At 34.9% G+C, this 16,868-nt stretch overlaps 1 protein-coding gene across 1 annotated transcript in view; it reads left to right on the top strand.

Moving 5' to 3' along the window:
- PACRG (parkin coregulated) overlaps window positions 1-16,868 on the top strand; it is a gene marked incomplete at both ends in the record, with an annotated part of 256,062 nt that overhangs the window by 52,096 nt on the left and 187,098 nt on the right. The window contains one exon of the mRNA XM_082481933.1: window positions 6,536-6,670. Within this exon, the coding sequence (XP_082338059.1) occupies window positions 6,536-6,670 (135 nt within the window). The remainder of the gene's footprint in view (window positions 1-6,535; window positions 6,671-16,868) is intronic.

Raw genomic sequence — 16,868 nt, 5'->3', positions numbered from 1 at the left:
GAAATACGGTCTTTCTCCTTTTTTATTTGCTTAATGGGTTGTATCTTTTATCTTGTCACATAGTTCAATGGCATAGAATTACAATAGATTAGTTTTGCAATTATCAAACTGTTCAACTTCTCTTTGGCATTTAACGAACCTCAGAAGCTGTTTATTGCTTCATATACTTTGCCATCATGAATATTAGCCTTTAATTAACTGGAACTCTAATCTTAATCTTTCTAGCTATGTTGCAATAAAAGATCTTTGATAGGTTGAATAAGACAGTATTTGTTACTGTTTTTCCAATAAACGGAATATTTTTAGAAAGACCTTTTTAGTCAGTAATTATAACAATATAAAATATAAGACAAAACTCATTATCATGAGGAAAAGCATTGTGTGCTTTTTTTGTATATTTTACTTAGCAACATAAAATCACGGAGAAGCCTCAGCTAAGAGGCACCTCTGGAGATCATCTGGTCCAGCCTTCTGTTGAAAGCTGGATCTTAGATTTGTTTTTTCAGGTCCCTGCCAAGACAAATCTTTAATATTTTCAGGGATATTCCACCACTTCTCTGGGCAACCTGTTCCAATGTTTAATTTTTCTGATGGTGAAAAACTCTTTTCTTGTATCCAGACACAATGTCCCTTGAAGAAGTTTGAACGTGTTGCCTCTTGTCCTGTGCATCCTTCTGAAGAATACCTCCATCTTCTCTGTAACTATCTGTTATGGATTGAAAAACTGATTAGATCCTCTCTTGAGCCTTCTTTTCTCTGGGCTGAACACATCCAGTTTCTTGAACTTTCAAGATCTCCAGAACTCTAATGATCTTCATGGTCCTCTGCTAGACCCTGTCCCTTTTTTTCAGTTTTTGTCATGAACTGGGAGGACCAGAACTAGACACAATATTCCAGGTGTGTACTAACAAATGTCAAGTAGAGTGGAACTCATTGATCTGCTGACTATACTGTCACCAGTGCAACCCAGGGCTCACTCTGCCCACATTGCTACAAAGGCACTGCTTGCTCAAGTTAAGTGTTGTCCACGAGAATCCTCAGGTCCTGAAAGCAAAGCTACACCCCAGCTAGTCAGAACCCACCCAGCTTGTACCGCTGCTTAGGATTATTCTCTCTCATGTGCAAGACATTACATTTATGCAATTCATGTTGGCCCTGTCTTCTACTTTGTGAAGGCCTTTCTGCATGGTGGCTATTCCTTCTGGTGTATAGTACCTCTCCTCCCAGTTTGGTATGACGCACAAACCTGTTAAGCAAGCATTCAGTTCTGTCATCCACATCCTTTATAGAGATGTTGAACAGTATAAAACCCAACACCAACCTCTAGGAACTCCCTTTGTGACCAGCTGCCCATAAACCAGTAAAAGCATCTTAGCTTTACCCTAAAAGTTCAAGCCATAACATTTCTATAAGATTTTGAAAAGCATAGTTTATGTAAGCAGCTTTGTAAATCAGATTATTTCAGCTGTCACCAGGATCAGTAGGTATTATCCCTCCGATTTCTACATTTTTCCCTGAAACTATGGTCCAGGTGTGTCTTCAGAAACTGTCACATTGCAGCTAGGGAGGTCCTAATGAGTTGTACATTGAGAAATTCTAAATCTGCATGAGCAAAAGAGCTATTAAGAATGGTCAGTCATTCAGGTGCTAGGAAAGACAGTCCAACAGTTTTCTCTTGTGAGAAACTGTCATGGTTTTGGCCACCTGAGGGACCCCAGATGGGACCAACAGATGCTCCCCTCTACCCCTCTTCAAAGAGAGAGGCAGAGGAGGAAAAAGAGACTTATGAGTTTAGAAGGAACTAAACTACTTCAATGAAATATTAATAATAAAATAAAAAGAAATAAAAATATATACAAAACCATGTCAAGCTCCCGAGATGACAATCATGTCACCAGCTGGCACTGGGGCAGTCCCAGGCTGGACTCAGTGATGGACGGGAACTGGATTCCGGATCTGGATTCCGGATCGAGATCACAAGCAGACAAACAGAGTCCTCCTCAGACGTCGGCCATTGAAGGAAGAGAGCTGACCCTTTGATCCCTCAGCTTTTATACTGAGCATGAGGCAGATGGGATGGAATACCCTGTTGGTCAGTTTTGGGTCACCTGTGCTGTCCGCTCCTCCCTGCAGGTGGGACCCCACTATGCTTTTCCGCTTCCGACCCTCCAACGTGGCAAATAACAAAGTTGGTTGGCCTTGGCTGTTATAGGAATAAGTATAAGCAAGAGCCTCTCTGTATCCCATGCCTGGGCATCAGCTATAAACAACTGGTCTTATCACTCTGAGAGAGTGAACATTGTCTCCATAATATGCAGTTAATTTCAGTAGTTAGAAGAGGCCCAGCTAAGAAGCAAAGTTACTGAACAAAATTGGTTCTGGTTTACCTCAAACCAGGACAGAAACGTATCTTCTGTATGGATTACAAAGAAGAGGTAATGTTGTCTTTGTTTCCTGGAGAACTTGACTGGCCTAAAGATTTTGACACAGCTTCTCTCAATTAACAATTTAATTGTTGCTCTTTTAGTACTTTTTTATAGCAATTAATCTGAATCTGTGACTAGCATTCCTGCATTGTGATAGTCTGCAAACAGAAAAGGGAAAAGATTTCTGGTCTCAAAAAGGGCTACTAAAAATCTAAGTGTAGGGAAATAAATACATAAAACAAAACAGATCAGGAGTTATAAAAAATGAAAAAGTAAATTATACAGAAATACTTATCCTTAGGCAGGATAAGATGTTGAAGATATATGGCTAGAAAGATGCAAAGAGAGGTCTGCATAAGAGAACAGTGTTCAGAATACCAAATATGATAGTGATGGTGTCCCTAGTAATAAAGATAGAAAGGAAAGGAAAGGAAACTATTTGCAAACAGTAAACAGTATTAGCTCAATGCAGCCACTCTAGCTAATGGCTTGTAACCTACTTTTGCCAGATGCAAACAAAAGGAACAAGTGGCCTCTATGTAATAAACTTAAAGCAGAGCAACAGTACACTTCAGTCATGCAAGGTGCCATTTCTTCAATGCAGGGACAGTTCCACTCTCTTCCTGTTTGGTGATATTCCTTTGTTCTAGGCAGATCGTAGGCTCGTTCCTGTCTAGATCATTTCATTGCTTTGGTGTCAGTTGCTCTTCCTGGTGTCTAAAATGTCTCTATGCTTATTACAGATCAAACTGACAAGGAAAACATCATTAAGATGGAGGGAAAAGTAATAGTTCTCTCTCTAGACTATTTTCAAGTTAATTCTCTAGTTATACACACTACTTTGCTGGTTGTACAGTATGAGAATTACGAGATGTGTAAGATGGGTAAGAAACACCATATTGAAATGGAGACAATAATGACATGTAATGCTGAAATGAGAGACATAATAATAGATGAAAGTTATTAATGGAAATTCTTATGAAGTGGTTTTAGGGCTAACCTTATTTAATATTTTCATTACTGACCTTGATGAAAAAAACTAGGATTGTATAATGAAATTTATAGTTGACATAATGTTTGGATTTGTTATTAAAACAGATGAAGGTCATGGTGTCACCAAGATGGAAGTAGAAGCCCTTGAGAACTGATATAATAGAAATGGAATTAAATATAATAGTACAAAGTACAAGATAATGCACTTAAAACTAATGACAAGAAATTCTGTTATTAACATAGAGCTCATCAACTGGAAAAGATAGTTGCTCTGGCAGTTAATCAAAGGATAACTGTGAGATGCCAGTGTGCTGTGACCATGAGAGACTAAATGTAATGTTAGATCTACCCGACAGACTGTATCATGTGAAAAAGGATAATACTCATTGTATTTCTGATCACTGATAATATGAGTTTAGTAAACCTGAATAGATTTATCTTTCATCAAATTTTCCAGTCACAGCTTGAATGTACAGAAACTTTTAGGATGCCCAACACTGACTTTTGGCAAGGAGTTCTATAAATCTGCTACTTGCTGCATGAATACATAACTACTCTTGTTTGTTCCAAACTCGTCACTTACTAGATTTTTTGATGCCCTGTACTTTTACTGAAGGAGATGGTGGAAGTTCTGTCCTTCTTCATCCTCTCCATGAAGTCATGATTTTATAGATCTTTATTTTATTCCTCCTTAGCCATCATTTTCCCCATTTATTCTTTTCTTGTGAAAGCCATTCCATAACCTCCGTCGTTATCCTCCTCTGAACCTTTTTGAATTCTACCATATCTTTTTTTGAGGTAGCAGGTCAGAGGAGGCATACTATTTAAGACGTGGTTTCTAACCGCTGAAGTAAGGATAATGCACAAAAGCCTTTCAACAGGCAAGGGAAAAATAAACAGATTTGTAATCAATTTTTGAAAGATTTTGTATATATAATAGAGGAATATTAGAGGAATAACAGAGGAATTGATTTGATAAACAAGGTCCTTTTAGTCCTTCTAGTTTCTTTGTTCCTGAATAAAGAATAGGCGGAAGTCGAATTAACACAAACATATTTTCTAGAAAATTTGTAAAAGTGCAGTATAAAAAAGTTTATAGCAAATTTACTAACATGAGTTGGATTAATGAGAAAATGTTTGATTTCAGTTGGATACAGTTTGGAATTGCATGATGATAGTCTGCAGGAAATAGTTAAGATTTTATTTCATGTAATCAAGACAACATATTTTTTATCATTAATTTAAGTATCACAGAATCACGGAATTGCGGAGTTTCAGAGTTGGAAGGGACCTCTAGAGATCATCTAGTTCAACTCCCCTGCTAAAGCAGGATTGCCTAGAGCTCATTACTCAGGAGTGCATCCAGTAAAAATTTAATAGAACGGTGACTCCTAATATTTTACAGAAAATAATGTTTTAAAGGATGTGTGAAGGTCCTATGTGTGAAAAATACACAAAAAGATAGCATAGATGCTTTTCTAGTGGCCTCAAATGAGCAGTGACTCATAGACTTGCCTGAAATGCAAAAACAAATTAAAGACAAGTGAAAGTACTTACACTAGTGGCACAGAACAAATTGTTCCTGTGCAGAACAGTAAGTGTAGATTTATTTACATTGGTTAGAAATGCTTTTCTTAGAGTATTACTCTCAACTGCTGCAGATGTGTTTACTAAGCAAAGTTACAGCTATGCATATCAAATCTATTTTCACTAGACATGGTCTATCTGACAGCAATATGCAACAATAGGTGACAGTTTAGTAGCCCTAGTTTAAGCAATTTGTAGTAAAGAACAGTGTAGGCATATTGCTAGTGGACCCCTCTACTTCAGTCAGTGGTAAGTGATGTCAAAGTACTTTGGAGGAAAAAAGTGCCAAGTCAGATTTAGATCTGTAGTTAGCACAGTTAAATCATGGAATAGCACAAATGGAGCAAAGGAGGTGACATGTTTGCATTCTGTTCCCTGGAAAGCTGAATGTCTGTACTGCCAGAAGCTAACGTAGGGGTCACTGAAGACATAGACAAATAGAACAATACAAAATATCGCGTGTGATTTATGATCCTTGAAGCTCTCACCTTTTTTTGCAAATGACACTTTCCACGTTGTAAAAGGTAGCAAGTCATAAAGGCATTTTTGAAAAAAGATATATGCAGAGAATTGTAGGAAGTTCTTATCCCAGATGTATGGCTATAAGAGGCAAGAGTTTCTTAGGGAAGAATCACTTGTCAAGGACATTTGAGATTAGTTTAGCTCTTTTAGTCTCTTTTAGCATTTGAGATTAGCTATGTTAATTAGCTTAAACAAAAGATTTCTTATAAGTACTTGAAATTCTGTTATCTTAGTGCCAATTGTTAGTTGCTGTTACTACTATGTTTGGCTGAGAAAAAGGTTCCACCGTGAGCTTTTTGGAATTGGACTGTCATTCAGGCACTCAGACTACGCAATATGCTGACCAGCAATAACTCAGATAATGAACTAAGCAGGCCTAAATCAAATTTCTTCCTCCAAGGCCACACAGGCAGAGAGGAGAGGTCTGAGAGATGACTTTTCTTTATTTCTTTTATTTCTTCCAGTGCTTCAGCCATCAATACTGAAGGGCTGGAAGTCATATGAAATCCGGATCCATAGTATTTGAGGAAGGGATATGGTGAAGGAAATTAGGCAATGGCCAGAGAAAGACAATGGAAAGTGAGGACAGTTATATTCGATGGAAGCCAAGTTAAATGACTTCTACAAAGAAAAACACAGAAAAATATTTCTCAAGGAGAAATGCTTAGTTTTCCAAGAACTTTTACTACCTAATGTGTTTTATTCTTGCTTAAAAATGCTGTGGTAATGGAGATAGCTACAGTTTTTATGGGACAATCTGAAAGTAGTAATAAAAAAAAAAGCAGTTAACGAAACCTTTAGATCATTGTCAAACTGTACTTTCAAAGAAGTATAACATATAAAGAAGAAAGGAAACTATAATTTGGGAGATCAATGTTATTCTTTCTTATCGGTTCCTATTTTGAGCCATATAAATTAGACTTTTTCTAAAAGTATATTACTACTGAATTATGGTTTTTTGTTTTCCTTGGGTTTTTTTTAATTTTGTTTTTTGTTTTTTTTTAAAGGTAAGAGGGCCTCCACTTGCAGGAGCATTTAAAGAAAGACCAACAAAGCCCACAGCATTTCGCAAGTTTTATGAGCGAGGAGACTTCCCAATTGCCCTTGAGCACGATACTAAAGGAAACAAAATCAACTGGAAGGTAAGTCATGGCACAGCTGTAACAGCCAGCTGAGCTTATTGAAATGACATCTCTCATTGTCAAACAAAGTTGGCTTATAAGTAAATAAACTGAAATAATTTCTTAGCAAATGGAAGATGGTGGGGAAGCTGTTATAGAAATACCCCTGAGTCAGCTGCCTACCTTGGCTAACTATTAAATTATATGCTGCAAAAAGGAAGATGACAGAGTTGCTTTGCCTTAGAGAATTGTTTCCTGCCCAATTCATCTCTATTTTTATGAGGACCTGGCAATGCAGCCTGTTTCAGGCAGTCCATCAAATGATGGAAGTGGCTGGATACAGTGGGCAGCAGCCATTTATCTCCCCCAAATTTCACCTTCCTGCAGGACACTTCCAAATAGAAGCTTTAATTACCTAAATGGATAGGTCAAGATTGCCTGCTCCCTGAAAATGCAGAGCAGAATACAAACGAAGGCAGATTCTCATTCCACAGCTGTACTCTCAGTCTACAGCATATGTCAGACAGCGTAATCGCTGTCAGACGTGCCCCTGTTAGAGGCTGACCTCCACTGCTGAAACCATTACAGCTCCGACATTTCTCTGACAAAAGGTTAATTGGCTTCAAAATAAATGTATTGCCTAATGACTCCATTCTAATGCGGCTGTGTTTCTCTCTAAAAGGCTTGGTGATGTTATTTGTAAAACTTGCCAATCTTCTAAGTAACTAATGCCGACTTTTAAATTTAATTTGAAAAATGAATGCTGATCTTCAACCTGCTCCTACTATTTAATTATTTTTGTTATCATGAATTACTTTATTGTTTTGTGTTATTTATTGGACTAGAATAAGATTTTGCTGGAAGCAGTGATAGTTACAGAAAATGAACATGATATGCATGAGCAAAATATGTCAGATTTGTAGAAAGTTTTAAATTGTTCATGTCAAGAACATGATACCAATTTTAAATGTATAGCTATGTTAATTCAGCACAAAAAGGAGGGATTTAGCAATCTTATAGTCGATTCTACTCCTAATGAAGCCAACAGGATTAGACATACAGTGCGGTAAGTGGTACTGTGTAATTTGTTAGTAAGTAGATTTTAAGGTAGCTTTTTTACTTATTGAAGTATAGAAGAGAGAGTTGTGCTACTATTTTGTTGTCCATTTTGTTGAATCAGCACAAGGAACAATTAAAAGTTGTTGCAGCAAAAGGAATCTCTGTCCAACAAGACTTTACACATGATCAGAATGAGATTCCAGTGCAACCTGTCTTTAGACGACCCTAGATATGCCCTTTCTGGACTAAAACTCACAGGCTTACAACATAAGTCTGCACTCTAATCTTTCATCACCAGGTAAGACCCAAAGGTGATTTCCAAGCAACTGCAAAAATCTGCAGAATTTAAGTTTTATCTTGAGGCACTATAACTCCTAATTAATCAAAATCAGATTAAGGGGTACAAAAAATTTGCCTCATTTTAATTGCTATTTGGTACATATACCTCCATCATAAGGACTAGCGTTCCATTAGATAATGCTAGTGCCTGCTTAGGTGACTTAGGACACAAGGAAATGGAATAAAGCTGTGTCACGGAAGGTTCAGATGGGACATTAGGAAAAGATTCTTCACTGAGAGAGTGGTCAGTCACTGGAACAAGCTCCCCAGGGAAGCACCAAGCCTGTCAGAGTTCAAGGAGTGTCTGGACAACAGTCTTAGTCATATCATTTGGTTTTAGATAATTGTGTGAGGAGTAGAGAGTTGGACTCGATGAGTCCCTTCCAACTTGAGATATTTTATGATTCTATGACATCTTGCTAACTTGCTGTCTACAAACCTACAGCTGAACATCTAAAGGGTTTGCTCCCTATAGCTGACAGTTTGAATTGTTGAAAACATACTACCTGAACAGTCACAATAGCAGTGTCTCTAGTCAAAGACCCAGCATGTATTTTTTCTTAACACAATTTGCAGTCTTGCAGACCTAGTGTCTCCCGAGTGTCCATCTACCACAGTAAAACATTGGCGTGTAGCTAGTGCGATGTAGGACTGAGATCTCATGCAACAGTTGTTTTTGCTATTGCTTTTAATTCTTTCTTTCTAAACAAATTATCACTACTTCAGCATGTATGCAAGAAGGCAGTATAGTAGCAGACTATTCCATTCTTACATTAGCACATGGCAGGGTCCAACCTTATTTCCCTTATTCCATGCCATTTGATTTAGTCACAAATCAATCCAGACTGAGTTCTGTGGCAGGCACTCAAGAAAACAGTACTAAAGTAGTAGAATTACTTGAAGCTGTTGTTTAATTTGGCATGCAACCATCATTGATTATTGTGCAGTTTAAGTAGTTGAAGTAGGCAAATAGGAATTTTCTAGTTCAAATGTTACATTAGATAGCTTCTAAAGTCTTAGAGACTTCCCACTGCTACAAAAGGGCGAGAATATTGTTCATCATTAGCTAATATTTAAAGGTGTAGATAAAGTAAGATCTGTATTTATCACTTGTTTTAAGGACATGCAAATATTCAAAATATCCAACATGCATCTAATGGCTAATTTTCAGCAGTTCATCATATTTAATTGTAAATCTGATTAAATAAGTAATTTTGTAAAAAATACTTTTTATTCAATACTGCTGAAGTTCATGAAAATGAAAAAATATTTTAATGATGAAATATGTCTAGGCAAAACGTTCTATAAAATCTTGGCTGAACTATATTTGCATGAATCATAACTCTAGTGGAAGGATTAAAAGAAGAAATAAATTGTAACAGTGATATTTTAATCCTGGTATAATTGCGCAATATCAGTGTTTAATTGTGAAAGGTTTTTTTGGCTTTGTTTAGATGTAATATGTATAGCATTGTTCACTTCATTCTTGTTAGTTTGTCTGCCAAGTGGTTCATGAGGGAAAAGGCAAGGTGGGTCTCAGAAACGTGATTTCCTCTCCCAAAGGAAAATACTACAGGATTTTGTTCTTTCCTGCAAAATCCACAGTTGGGTTTTGGTTTTTTCTTTGTTAGTTTTTTATAATTACTGAAACAAAACAAAATAACCATAATTGTCAGATATAACTTTTTTAAAAAAGAAAAACCACTTTGATCTCTTGTTCACTGTGTGGTAATTCTGTGGACAGAATACAGTCATTTTTAGCTAGAACAGAAGAATCTGAAATGTTTTAATAGCCATGAATTTTGTTAATATGTACCAAAAAAATCTGCAGAAATGATCCTTGATTTTGTAAGAGTTCTCCACATCCCTAATTTTAAGCCCATGATTAATTTTCTGTAAGGGTTGGATACATATAACTATGGTCATAGACCGAGGTAAGATATAAATGTAAAGTTCAGGAACTATTCAGAACTGTTTTTGAATAACTGCATGTGTTGAATCTTTAATTCTGAAATAACAGTACTTTTTTGTTGTTAATGTTTAGTTTCATTATTTCCAAAATGCACTAAATTTAGTTAGTGACATTCTTACTCCAAATTAATCCTAAGCATAGACAAGATTAAACTGTGCAGATTTTGTCTTTACCTTCGTGCCTTTTCTCAAAAGAGGGAACAAAGCATATTAGATCCACTACAAGATCATTTTAGCAAGATGTGTCTTCTATGTGAATTCTCAGGCAAAGTCTTTAAATTTAGAAAGGAATCTCTTTGAATACTCCTGTAACATTGACATTCTGGTTGGTAAGATTTACTATTATTGCAAGTTCAAATAAACCTGTTTCAACTTGATAGAAGAAAGCAGATGAACAGATAAAATATGTTTCCAACATATAAATCATTATGTACAAGAACAGAAAATCGAACCTGGTTCAAAAGAATACCAAGAAAAAGAAAAAGTATTAAAAGAGCTCCGATAATACCAAGCTAAAATTATCTGGTGTTAGAGGCTGTAATTAGATTTATTTCTAAAAGAAGACGACATGACTGTCTTCTGTCCTTGTTCTTTGTCCTTGCTGTTCCTGATCTTTGTTTTCAAAACTGGAGAAAAGTTGTCATTTTCAAAAGGTGAATATAGAGTTGTTATAACTCATGTCTGTGAAAATAAACCCACCATCTTTGTGACTCACTACACTAATTTCTGTTTTGATTACAGTTAAAGTGAAAGTATCAATACAAAATGAATTCAAGACTTTTCATCCCCATTCAGGGGGTCTACTAGCAATCAGTGAATTCTTTGCTAAAAGGCATACACCCAGTGTAATTAAATAGAACTGTGTAGATATTAGTGCCTTAAAATTGCTGCAAATATATAATACTCATTTTTTTGATAAAGCAATAGATTTTGAGATCTAGAAATAAAAAAAATTCTGTGGTTGAATTATTCAACAAATGTTCAAGGGTCTTTCAAAATCTGAAGCATTTGGTTTTGTCCACTAACAGGGAATGCATAATAATGATACAGTTTGAAAATGTGTGTCAAGCATAGAAGTTTGGAACTTAAATTGTTGTTAATTTAGAGTTTGGTAATAGTAGAAAGTTATCATTTTAGAAAAAAGAATGTGTTAAGATATTTATAAGCCCTTTGACTACTTATGTGGGATCCTGCAGTTCTCTTTTAGCCTATGTATATTGCAATTTTATTTCAAAATGTAATAATATATTCTTTTGCACAATCTCATACCAAGCTACTAATAATAAAAGCTCATAGTCCAGGTCTGAAAAGGACTTCCATTTTTAAATATACATTACTGAATTAAAAAAAGGTCAGAATGCAATTAAACCTTTGACTAAGAAAGTTGATAAAACTGAGAAAGTATTTCTGAATTATTAAGGATGTGTTTGAAATGCATTTCAAATGCATGTATCGTACAGAAAGTCATGAGAATGTTTGAAAAATTATTTTTTTAGGGATTGGGGTTAATTACAAAGTCATTATTCAGGCTAAAAAAAAGCTTCTATTCTTCAAAAGAATTTTAACAATTTCAAAGAACTAAAAACCAAATTCAGACCCACAAACTTCTTAAGCAAAATGTCAAAATGAACATGATTTCCACATTTTGGGCTTCGTGTTTTTTTCCAGAATAGCTATGTTCTAAGGATGTGACTTTTACCATTTTAATTTCTCTTCATTTTGTCTTTCCTACATAGCTTGTTTTTTTCAGGGGCTAGTATAAGCTATAGCAGCAAATTTACTTCTTGGTGACAGAAATTAGATGCAATGGTAAAAGAAGCTGTTCTGCCCTTAACATCATGAATTTGAATTGTGCATACACTTTTTCCTTGTGTAGACTATTGAAGGTAGCTTTTGGTAATAGGGATTACAAATAATTTTAACATGCCACAGAACTGCATTTTTTATTATAATCTCTCGTTCTTTGTTTTTATCAGCATAAAGGAAGGAGAGAGAAACAATAGTGAAACAGTGCAGAATTGGAGAGAGTTGAAGGATCTCAAAACTTTTTTACTTTGACAGCAATGAACTGCTAGACTAGTTTAGCTGCTCATGGAATTGCAGCCTCAGATACCTGAAAGCAAAGAGAACAAACTGCCAATGAAAAATAATACTTTTTTTTTTATTTATTTTCATATATAGAGGTGGGTTTTTTTCTGCTTCCATTCTTTGTTAAACTATGTTTAACTTAATAAAAGATGTTGGGAGGACACTGTCATCTTAAAAAAAAACCTTGTAAATCCCCCACAAGTGTTGTCATTCAGAATGAAAGAATTTTGAAAGATTATATACAAAGAGGAGTGGCCATGTATCATGCTTAGGCACTGTGGGTACAGGAGAGTGGTGTTAGTTTCTATTTTATTTAATGTCTTCATTATTGTTTTAAGAAATAGTTCAGAGTTTTCTTTTGCAACAGACTTCTGTTTATCTTCCCCACGGGGCTCCTTTTTAATCATTTCAGTGATCCTTTTTAAGTCTGTCTCCAATACAGTCGTGTTGGTATAACAGAAGACTGTAGTGTAGATTCAAGAGAAGGCAGCTGAAAGCAAGATTTTCTTAAGACAGAAATAATAAATAATAATTTAGAGAGACTAGAAATATGAGTGGAGGTAAAGAAATAAAGTCTTGGAGAAACAAAATTTAAATGCTATCTCTGGGAAAAAAAAATTATAGTAACAGATTTAGTGTAAAGAAATAGTTTCGAAAAAAAAAAATTTTTTTAAAGGCCAGTAAAAAATTCAGTTTCATTTAAATGAAAACTCCTTTAAATCTTTTAAGCAATATGTGTATGTACTACACTTATTCTGTGACCTGAAATCATACAAAAGAGCTAAAGAATAAATGCAATATCTTTTCTAGCAAATAAAACAACAAAATTCCTATTGACTGCATTAGAATGGGATCCTTATTGCCATAGATAAATATTATCCATTATCTTCTCTCTTTTTATCCCTGTGATATTATAAATTTTCCTACTAATCTATTAGGCTTTTAGTCCTTGATAGTGCTCACAGGAATCCATTTCTGATCTGTTATAAATTATAATGTACTGAGTTTTCAAAATTATAGAAGTTATGATCATTCTTTTGTTAACAGCAGACTTAAATCTCTCTTCCATCTAAAAAGTGTTATTATGTATCTAATTACATTTATATTTAATGATGTGATCTTATATTCAATTGGTAAGTAGTTGCTTTTTTCTTCAAAATCACTGTTTATATTGACTAGCATTTTTTGTGAGTTAGCTGAGATTAACCATCTTTCATTTACAGACTAAAATAGGGTACCAATCTGGTGTCCTTCAATTAAGGCAAAATTTTTAAAGTTGTTGAGTATATCTGGGTCCTTCCAGATTTCATTCCGTGATACATATAGTCACAGAAAGTGTTGGAAGGATAACTTTCTCATGTGAAATTTTAACATTGATTTGATCCCACCACTAAGTAACATTGATTCCACATAAATTTAGTCTGTTCAAATCTTGCTTTTCAAAAGCACTATATTAGAATTAATTTTCAATTGAAAAACACTTCTTAATACTAGTGTATCAATTAACCACATGCTTAAAATGGTCATTAAAAGTTTAGATAGCCAATGGCTCTATAATATGCATTTTTCTGTTGGCTCACTACTTCCTAATACTAATCTACAAATCATTCATGACTACTCTTTTCTGTTTGGTTCTTTTTCACATCTGAAAAGGACATGTCTTTGCAGGTCTTAGAAAAAATTCATGATGTTAGAGATTAAAAAATAATCTTATCAAAATGCTATTTCAAAACACTGTAGCAAAACACTATTTTTATGAAATTCCATAAAAATCAAAGTAACTGTTTCAATACTTATCAACATTCTCATCGGTTGTTTTTATTTCTACATTTAAACTAGTATTTCTGGTGAAACACTGAATTATGTCACATTATGTATTATAGGTTACTCAATGCAATCTCTTCTTTCTTACTACTTATGGCTCACAAAAATTAATTCTTCCTAGAGTTAGATTTTTTACAGTCTTCTGGTCTTTTCCATTTCTTTCGTATTTATAATTTAAGAATCTAATGAAATGTCTCTTCTCTCCATGCTCAGATAAAATACCATATTTATTAAAAATATGACATGTACGTTTGCTTAACAGCTGAATAATATGTTTCCCTTAAAAAGTAAAGAATGCCTTCCTGGAAATTACTGAGTTCTCCTTTCTTTTAAGAACATCAATGCTGAATCTGGGGCTGGTGTTCAGCTGGAGTCTAAAACAGGCCTTGCAAAGAGTAGTGACAGTTTACCTGATTCCTATAGTACAGAGCTGCCATATTTCAATTATTAATTCCTCTGTGGCTAATTAATAGTCGCAACTTATCCTAGGATTCTAGAAAACAGTAACATTGTGGCAGTTAATTTACTCTTCCTTTCTCCCTGCATATACAATTAACGACATTCCTTTATTTGATGTAAATTGCCATCTCTTGAAAGCGTATGGAGTGAAAACCCAGCCATGTATCAGAAATAACTTTAATTTAAATTTGCTAAATGACCTCTGAAAGCTAGATGAAAGATTTTCTGCTGAATGGGCTGGTGCTCCCTGCCTGTATAATTTATGTGAGAAATTAGTGCGAATGGTTCACTTTTATGGAGCAGTGCTGCTTGTAGCAAGCCTGCAGAAACAATTTTCCCCCAAGCCTCCATCTGTTCTTCAAACCAGGGCATATGCCATCTCATCGAGCTTGAAAGTCAACTGATTTATAACTCCTGAAAAGTGCATAGATTGAAAAGAAAGGTCGACTGCTGCTATGTGACAATGATTTGCTAGGCACTTGGATAAAGACAATTCACATTACTGTGGACTCTAGAGGACACAAGCGATGTTGTAAGCTTCAGAAATTGGTAGATTGACATATAGGATAAAAACAAATTGCTCCTCCTCCTTCAGTTAAACAGCTACCTCTCGTTTTAAAGGCGGAAACTTTGTAGAAGGTAAGTAGGTAATAGAGCCAAGACATCTTGTTATCCTGTGTTTCAGGCAGAATAAGCTTTTCCTTGCTACAGAGGTTGCCATCTAGAAGTGTGAGGACTGGTTCCACTTCAGTCTTTATGCAAGCAGAAACATCTGCCTTTAAAAGTGCTTCTTGTTGTTTGTCAGAAAGTTTTTTTCAGTGCCACAAACAGTGTTGATGAATTTTCTATATCTACTCTGATTTCTGAGCTCTATCCCAATTAAGGGATGGCTTGTTCTCTGTCCATTAGTTGTCAGTCTTCCTCCTTTTACCCTAATATTACAGACTTCTCTGAGAAGTCACAAAACAAATGGAAATTACATAATAAAAATCAATGTGTGTTTGATGGTTTCCTTTCCGGTAGTCAGATATTGTTTCCATTCTACTTTGAGGCTCAGAGACCAAATAATTTCTTCAACTACTTTGTCTTATCATGTCTGATTTTTTTTTATATAATTTTGGGAAAAAAAGGGGTGTATAGTTAAGTGCATTTTTAACTTAAGAAAGGTAATGTAGAAATTATGCAAATAAAGTCTCTTAATGTGAAAACTGGGGGGCAGATTTTGCCTTGAAAAGAACAGAGCTGTAGTATAAGAAGTACATGTGAATAGCAGGAAGAATCATCCTCTACAAGTATGAGTTTATTGCTTGTTGATGTATCTGTAGCATCTGTAAAAAAAAAAATTGCTTTGTAGCTTTCCACAATCATCTGATGTTATGTAGCCATGGATATCCTGACCTAACTCACATAGACGAGTATACTTTCTGATCACCATCTAATTCAATAAAACAGAGCAGTGCAGATTAACTAGATCACTATTAGGAATTATTTCTGTTGTATAAATGGAATCTCTAACACTTAATTGTTATAGTATATGCATACTGGGTATTCGTATATTGTATATGCTATTAACTGACTAAAGGTGATGAAAATGTAGAGCTAATAAACTGTGACAATTAAATACAAATTGTAAACATCTGAGTTCTCTGTGTTGAAGAGATGTGTTAAACAGTTATGGCTTTATAAAATCGTAAATTGTGTAAAGGAGAATGTGAGATGTTTAAGAAAACTTCACACTGTATCTCTAATAAAAATAAAGTTCACTATCACTGAAAACATATTTTCTAAAAACATATTCAACAAATGTTTCTACTTCAGAAATGTATTAGAGGGGATGTCTGTTCTCATCAGGTTTGTGAACGACTATACATTTTGTTACCCTTTCATTGTTTCCTTTTCGTTGCCCTCTATATGTTAGGCACGTGCATGAGGCAAATTTATCTCCCTCAGTTCCCTTTCATTTCCTATACTGTTTCCAAAGCATAAATTAGTTCATCGTAATTTCAGTGTCATTTTCTCGTCACTAGCCTCTGTGAACCTTTTACCTCAAATTCATGTGCACATCTACTAAGCTGCAGAGTTCTGATGTGGGCTCAGCACTGCTATCATTCCTTACATTGTTATTCTGCTAATTAATAATATCTGTTTGCTTAATACCTAGTTTTATTGTCCTTTTACTTTCTTCCCTGTTGACTCTTTCATGTGTATCTCCTCTTGCTTATCTGTGAAAAGTTCTCTTCATATGAAGTTATTCATGAGGACAGCTCAGCAGGAACTGTTTTAAGCTTTATACTCAAATAAGGAATGCTTTTTATATGTTTTGTTATGTCGAAATATGTCCTTGAATAGAAATCATCCAGATTAAGATTCATGAAAACTTCCTAAAACTGCAAGACCTAAATTTTAACCTTTTATTTTTTTCCCCAAATTCCCTCTTCCTTTGAAACTTGCTGTCACCTTGGTTCAATAAAATAGTTAT

This window comes from Vanellus vanellus (assembly GCF_965231255.1).
Source record: "Vanellus vanellus genome assembly, chromosome: 3".
In the NCBI taxonomy this organism is placed as follows: domain Eukaryota; kingdom Metazoa; phylum Chordata; class Aves; order Charadriiformes; family Charadriidae; genus Vanellus; species Vanellus vanellus.
This window is presented reverse-complemented; position numbering and strand designations above follow the sequence as displayed.